Source organism: Oncorhynchus mykiss, chromosome 10 (assembly GCF_057628025.1).
Source record: "Oncorhynchus mykiss isolate SJ-2025 chromosome 10, ASM5762802v1, whole genome shotgun sequence".
NCBI classification, from domain to species: Eukaryota; Metazoa; Chordata; class Actinopteri; order Salmoniformes; family Salmonidae; genus Oncorhynchus; species Oncorhynchus mykiss.
Genome location: NC_143031.1, coordinates 71093426 through 71101447, shown reverse-complemented (window position 1 = coordinate 71101447; position 8022 = coordinate 71093426). Strand labels below are relative to the sequence as shown.

General features: G+C 43.6%; 1 protein-coding gene across 2 annotated transcripts in view; it reads left to right on the top strand.

Annotated features, from left to right (window-relative positions):
- The first annotated feature begins 748 nt into the window (after window positions 1–748).
- The window catches only part of LOC110534558 (centlein), a 132466-nt gene continuing 125192 nt past the window's right edge, over window positions 749–8022 (top strand). The window contains exons 1-5 of one of the 2 annotated variants that reach the window (XM_090187762.1): window positions 749–806; window positions 1043–1079; window positions 1638–1725; window positions 4592–4680; window positions 6960–7044. In XM_090187762.1, coding sequence (XP_090043888.1) covers window positions 1642–1725; window positions 4592–4680; window positions 6960–7044 — 258 coding nt within the window. In that variant the 5' untranslated portion in view covers window positions 749–806; window positions 1043–1079; window positions 1638–1641. Of the gene's footprint in view, window positions 807–938; window positions 1080–1637; window positions 1726–4591; window positions 4681–6959; window positions 7045–8022 lie in introns of those variants that run through there. The other variant, XR_016483924.1, reaches the window with a different exon arrangement.

Sequence of the window (8022 nt, the reverse complement as noted above, 5' to 3'; positions counted from 1 at the left end):
AAATGCCATGTGTCCGTCTGTGCAAGTCTAACAGGGCAGATGTTGCGCATTACGCGCCAGTCTACTGCCTCTGAAACCGCTCCACAAATGAGGATCCTAATGAGAGGCACTGCTTGTGGGTCAAGGAACAGCCTAATCGTGCTAAGTCAATTGATTTATTTTTTTCTTTCTCTTGTCTTTTCTTTTTCTCAGCCGGGCAGGCAGAAGGACCAGACAAACAGAGAGCAGATGAACCAACATTTGTGTGAATGAACAACAGATTTGCCAGTCCTCATATTTCTTCATTGTAGTATCTCTTCTCATCTTTCATGCCTGGCCACTCATTACAGTGCATGCAAGCATGTGTCCATCCATATGTTGCTGCATGTCCAGCAAAACAGCATATTTTTCCCATACCAAGAATTTTAAACATTCATACTAACTGCAAATGATAAACAATTATCAAACTAAAAAGTAGGACAAGTGGTAAGTAATTAACTGTAAAAAGGAGAAGACCAAGAGTAGGCAAATGCAGTAGGCTACACTGATAGTGGGGTCTGTGGCTGTATGCATGCATTTCCCCTTAACACACCAATTACAGTGTGATTGACTTTACTAAAGAACATATTAATCAAAATATGAATAAGTTATCTCCTACTAGGTATTTTACAACAGGCTTTGACATTTCAAACAATTAGAGCGCTGCTTTCAGTTACTTCCTAATACGTTGGCGTGTCGTAAAAACTGACGTTTGGGAAGTACGCTGACGTATGGGGAAGTAAAAAACGGAAAACAGCGCGCTTGTTTGAAATGGAAAAGGCGTCTCGGTAGCTATTGACAACAGTGTGATTCACTCAGAAAGTGTACATTTCGTCTCGCAAAATGTTGTAGACAGCAATACATACCCTATATGCACGGATAAATATACAGTTGTCCTTCAGGATACGTATGCTTGCTGTCTACAATGATGCTGTTCAATGCATGGACTTTTGACATGTAACGTTATCGTTCAACTTAGCCAGCTGCTAACGTTAGCTCTTTCTACTTTGCTTTGTAACGTTAGCTACTCTCTCCGACCGAGAAAGTTGTCAACACCCAAGGTAATGTTTGTTTACTTACCGCCGACTGGCTAACTAAACAGAGTAGAACACCTGTTGCAGTGCACGGTCGTGCTTCACCGCTGGGCTCACCTTCAGTTATAGGCTAGCTAACGTTAGCTAGCTAGCTAATTGGCAAAGCAGCTAGTCTCTATGGTCTCTTCAAAGTTACTTCTCCCTTTTGTCCTTTGTTGAAGTGAAGCTAGGCTACATACGAAAATGTCCTCCCGGTACAGGACCATATGTAGCTAGCTAACTTTGCGAGCTAGCTAATGTAATATTAGACGACCACCTAGCTGAATGGCACTAGTCTTGAGGACAATTAGTAACACCTGTTGACTTGTCTCTGTCACTAGAGCTCTAACGTTATTCCCAAATCAATAGTGCAGCAACAACATTGATCACTACGGGCTCGATATTACTATACAGTCTAATCTAATGTATATCTATCTATATAGTGTTGTCTCTAGCTAGCTTTCTACTGTAACGTTGAAGCTTACTGTATATTGATGAGAAAATGTGTACTGCCTCCATCATTTTCTTTATTTTTCTCTTTACCAGCTCTATGATGGCTACTAGAGACAGCAGTCGCATCATGCTGCTGAAGGAAGAAGTGAGGAGTTTGTCTGAGGAGTTAGTGCAATGCCAGGTGACTGTGTTGGATGGTATTGTTTATGTTGTCAACAGCTGAATCTAGCTATGTTGTTGCCAACATTTTCTGTGTTTAAAATAAATCAGTGTATACACAACATCTCAACCTGCGTTAGCTATGTCACAAGTGAACACTTTCTAAGTGCTTACAAATACTCACGGCAAGATCCTAATAAACATAGGAAAATATTGATAGATGCAACTTATATGATATTTAGAAGACGCTTTGACTTAGTCATGTCTGCATACATTATTTTTACATATGGGGGGCCCGGGGAATCGAACCCACAACCCTGGCGGTGCAAGCGCCATGCTCTACCAACTGAGCCATACAGCACCAACTTAGGTAATACATCTAGCTCTGTAACCACAATAGCAATGATAGATTTACATGAAGTTGAGCTTTTTGCCCTTTTCCTTGCTACTGCACATTCCCTGCACCATAGGCTATGACCATTTCATATTTGGGTCATAGGCTAATCTGTGATTTTCTGCATTTAGTACATTGCAGATAGAAACTGATTTGTAGAACTGAACTCCCAATTAATCACAAACACATTTGATCTACACATTATATTCCCGTCTAGAACATACTATAACGTTGCATCCTCCTGAACGAGTCTCAGTCAGTCTCTCTCTCTCTCTCTCTGATGCTGTGATGGAGAGATGCTGTCTTGTCGTTACAGGCTCGCCACCAGGTGGTGCCTAAAAACATAAACGGTGGATTTACCTGGAATCAGTGTCTCACTTTGCATATTCACACGCACATCTTGGAGAAGCTCTCCTCTGTGAGTGTGTGTATATGGGCAAATATATGGACAAATATTTCACTCTACACTATACGAGACTCTGCCTTTTGAGTCCAGCATAGATCATTGCTTGTTTACGGTAGTTAATGTATTGTTTCTTGATGTGTTCTGAGATTCTGAAGAAGGCCATTGAAGGCTGAAACATCAATCTATTAAACTTGTTTAATAAAACAAGCAAAACAATGAATTGTGAGTGAGCGTGGTGCCTTTTCCTGTCCAATGATCCCAAAATGTATTGAAGGGAGTATTACTCGTTTCAAGGTACAGTATAAAGCACTGACCAGCATTTGTAGATTGTACAAGACACTTTTATCCAGAGCGACTTACAGTAGTGAGTGCATACATTTTCATACTGGTCCCCTGTGGGACTCGAACCCAGAACCCTGGCGTTGTAAGCATCATGCTCTACCAACTGAGTTTGTATGGCCTGTCTGTCAGACCTGATCCAGACCGAAGTCACTCACGACCTCCATTACATCAACCAGTTACTGTATTTCTCATCTATTGAATTGACATGAATCACTTCTCCTCGGTGGTCTGGGGAGAGAGAGAGCATCAATGATTCTGTCTGTCTCTTAGTGACTGTTAGACAGTGTTAGTTGTACCGTGTACCATTCAAATCGTGGCATTTGAAATGCCATTAATGTGTAAATTCTCTGGCACAGCGTTCTCAGGACCACCATTAACTACAAAGTCGCCCGTCTGTCGGCCAGAAAATGTTCCTACTTGACCATGCTAATTTTATTAATATGTGGCTGCATTCCAGGCCCACTTAGTATGTTTAGCCCATGGTCTTTCAAGGTCTGCAATTACAATTAATAATTCAGTGATCATCAAAAACACATTCGATACATCTCTAATACTGCGGAGAAGCCCTTGATATGGGTGGTGAGGGTCCTGGCGAGGAGTCTGACTGTCAGTATGTAAGGGTTAATGGCAGCCATAGGCCAGGAGAAGCGAGACCACCTATTTGATGTCAGGCCCCCATTTCTTAATTTGTCATTAACGGCAGTGCAGGACCAGGATTGGTGAGATCTCTATTCATCCAATAAGGATCGACTCTGCTCTCTCCACTTTGTATGTTCAGCCCATGGTCTACCAAGGTCTGCCTCCGCCATTTAGTAAATAATTGATTAGACACTTTTGAATGGGGTTTTAAAATTCATGTGCTAATTGGAGACCAGTAGATTCCAGTGGGAGTGATGACTTTTCATCTTGTGATGATGTGAAAATAATTTAACAGATGATTTTATATTAAGTCGATTTGGCATAATTCTATCTTTTAGTGTGCCGAAAATGTAGTTTTTAGATGTTTCTCATTAAATGTAATGTAGCTTAAAAACAAATTTAAAAAATGGAACGCCGTTTTTTGGGGGCGGCGAGTCAATTTGAATGTGAAATGTGTCACGGGCGGAGGCTCTCAGGTGTCTCTGCGCCTTCCAGGACTCTCTCTGTCATCAGTTTAGTGCTTCTCCTCCGCTAGTTACTTCAGAGCTGCAGAGAAAACGGTCCAGAATCAGATGCACTTTATTAATAAGGGATATGCTGCTTTAACTGCTGTTTTGGTTTGATCTCTAACTCCCCAGTCATGAATTGTGCATAATGACAAGTGTCAATGTAGCCTCCCCTTGAGCCGAAGGTCACACTCCAGTAATGTAATCTCTCTGTAAAGACAGCACCATGATTAGAGAAGGCACCCCTCATCTAAAGTTTGATTTTGTACAGGCTATTTTAATTATTGATTGGGTTGCCCCCCCCCATATATGCTAATGTCTTCAAGCATCTCATTGAATTATTTGTATTTCATTTAGAATTGCTATAACATCGCCTCTCACTAATTACATTTTAAGATGTGAGAAATAGTGTTATTATTTCAGAAAAGGATGTCGAAAAATAGGAAATGAATTTCAGTATTTCTGTGTTATGTGTCTGTGAGGTTCATTAAGACTACCACATGCCACATTTTTAGAATAATGATTTGATTTAGTCATAATAATAATAATACGATTTGAGTATAATCATTCATAACCGTGAAATTGTTTGTTCTTCTCACAGGCTGACAAGGAGTTTGTGTGGTCCCTATGGAAACGCCTCCAAGTAGCCAATCCGGACCTGACCCAGGCCGTCAGCCTAGTGGTCGAACGGTGAGTTAGTAATTGAAACTGCTCCGAAATGTCACGGCTCCCTCTCACCCATACGTTCTATCTCTGGAAGCATGGCATGTAACTCATCTCCATACTACAACCTGTGAAGAAATGTTCAGGGCCTTTAAGATCTCCCAGAAATCCCATCTCCAAAGGGCAACAGAGGTAGGTAGGGAAGTACGTCTGCTGAAAGTTATCCCAAGGTTGTGTGTGCGAGACACCTTGGACATTCTGGTGGGTTTACGGCTGAATAGTGCAGATGCTCCTTAAAGCCCTCTTATCTCCAGTCTAGCTGCTCAGCCATGGAAACCACCCACGTTAATGAAAACAGTCTCGCTCGGCTCCCATTCTAAAACTGGGAAAACGTTCACTGCCAAGTGCTTCGTTTTTTTTATTGGGATAAAACGTTAGATTGAAGATGACCTTTTGCGAGGGGTGGCTAAGCCTCACAGAATACATCAGCATGGGAACTGGTTGGAAAGAACAGGGGTTCAGGTATTTCAACTACTGCAGTCATACACGGTAGTAGTGTGAGTTCAGGCATGTCTGTTCTTTTCAAAACTTCTGTTGGAAAGTTGTTTGATTTAAAATGCTGTGTCAAAATGTTGTTTTTCGTAAAGCCACACCAAGCTCCTCGTAAACAGAATGAAGATTCGAAAGAATCGTGGTGCATGATTTCATTTCTTAATAAAGACTGTTCATTTCTGTTCATAACAAGCATTTCAATGTACTGTAGTAGACCTAGATGTGGAGTCCTTTTCATGTAGTAGGTCTAGTAGGCCTGTATTCTACATTCCCCTGCCTTTAGGAGCATCAGACACAGAATAAAGCGTGTCAGTTGGCAGGAGCCTCAGACGGTTGGTTTCAGGGGGAAAACATGTGTGCCAGGTTCAGGATCCTCTCTCTGTCTGTGTCTCAGGCAGTTTCCCCATCCCCCACAGCTCCGGCTAGGGAAACCCAACAAAGCATGTTGGTCCACAGGGGCCTAGGTAACATGCACCCAGAGAGTGTGTGTGTGTAGTCTATCAGCACACTGGCACCGCGCTGCACACGGCGGGTATATTGACATGATAATTGCGCCGACTCCAGTCAAGCGCCGGGCCTGTGGGGGATTCCAGCTGGTCTTGTAGCGATTGGATGGCTGCTCAGGACACGGTTAACACGGCAAAGGATACAAGGTAGCGCTTGACTCCGAGGAGACCAGGCATTCTTTTCAATGTCCCTCCGGGGGGGGGGGGGGGGGGAGCCAGCCATGGCATGTGGGGGAGAGGAGCCTGGATTGGGGTGGAGGAATGGGGAGAGGTGGGGGTTGGTTGGAGGGGAGGGGGGGGGGGGGGGGGGGGGGGGGTTCCCTGGTGATCTCAAGAAGCTGTTGAAACAAACTGGCCCCAATCGTTATTCTTTTGTCTCCGCTCCCCAAACAGTGAACAGGAGAAAAGAGGCCTCAGCGAGCCAGAATGAAAGATATGCTGCTGGAGGAGGCTGCCGCTGCATGGCCCAATGGGGCGGAGAGAGAGCGAGGGAAAAAGTTTGCTGTGTGTGTGTGTGTGTGTGTGCTGAATAGGATTCCAGGTTTGATGTGGTCCTGGTAATTACCTTATCTGGAGAACAGTGAAATGACACTGGGGTGCTGATTGACATACTTCTGGTGTCTGTCTGCCTGCCTGCCTGCGCCCAGGGAGCCCGCTGAGTGTTTGAACACACAACTTTGGGTTTATCTTCTTTTCCTGTGACCTGCTTTTCTTTAAGGCCCTCTTTGTTGTAATTTGGTTGCCTGAGTGCACAGATATTTGCTTGATATTGAGTGTTTCTGTGTTTTGTTTTGAAACTGTCATTCAATGTACTAGACATTAAAATAATATGCTATTATAGGGGTGACAGACTACATGCACTTGGCATATTCACTTCTCTGATAACATTCAATACTCTGTAAACCTGTGCACTGAATGGGTTTTCCTGTTGATTATACAAATGAAGTTATCATTTCCCCTCAGATGAGCTTGTTTTCTGTCGTTTGCCATATGCTAGATCCTGTCAGTGGGTCTGTCACCACCACATCACCCTTATGCCTCCAAATGAAACCCATCATCATTAGCAGGACCAGAGAGTCGTTGGAGACGAGCTGCTAACGATGCTTCAGCTCTGGGCCTCGCAGTCACTTCACCGCTCTGCCGCTCTCTCTCTCCGTAGAAATAGAATGACAGATTGTATGACTCTGCATAGAACTAGAATGACATAGATTAACATTATATTTCTATGTTTCTCTGTGTCCCCAACAGAGAGAAATGGAAAGCTGAAGCCAAGGACCGCAAGGTGCTGGAGATCCTGCAGGCCAAAGACTACAAGATCCAGGAGCTGGACCAGGTATTGTTGTTATGACATGTGGAATGCATAGTGAGTGAACCATGTCTGCGTCGTATCCTGATGTCTGAACAGAGAAATCTCCCATAGGAATTTCTCTTCCATTTGATATGAAGGGATGCATTGAAATAGAATGTCTGTCTGAGTGAGAGTGCAAGTCCAGTCTAACCTACAGTCAGTCAGTCCTGTTATATAAAAGACCCATAAGCCTCGGGTTTGTCTGAGGCAAGCCCTATCACTAGTGCAGGTGCTAACTCCATGCCCACCTATAACAGTGGCTCAGTAAGTGTGTTCTATGGGCTGCTAGGACAGATAATGATTACGGCGACGCACTGTAATTTACCCTTAATCACCGTCCCTTAACATCAGCATCTGTCAGTTTCTGTCATTACATTAGCAACCTTCTCTGTCAGCTGGCTAATGCTACGCTAACTTCATCCCATCCGCTCCCAGAGAGACGGGCGCTAAATGCTATCATCAGCAGCTCTTTAACAGTGTGTTTATCCCGCCCTCCTCACTCATCTTAACACTGGTTTAGCTATGTACAATTAGCCAGAGCTGTGGAGCACAATAGAGGTTACACATTATTTCCTCACCACTGCTCTGTTTGTTCTGAGAAAAAGAGTGCTGGCACAGATTTCAAACATGTTATCGGTCAAACACTGTCACTGTGAGGGAGAATGAAGGAAGGACGCAGGCAGGTTCATTCATTCTGCCACGCCATCTACATTTTAAATCATTTTTTTCTGTCATTTAGCAGATCTCATCCAAAGCGACTTACAGGGATATTTGGGTTTAAGTGCCTTGCTCAAGGGCACATCTGCAGATTTTTCACCTAGGGATTTGAACCAGCAACCTTTCGGTTCCTGGCCCAAGTCTTAACCACCAGGCTACCTTTGATGACCACTGGACACCGCTCAAGTCTTAATAGACCTGACAGTATGTTCCCACTCACTGCAAAACAACATCATCTTGTGTGCC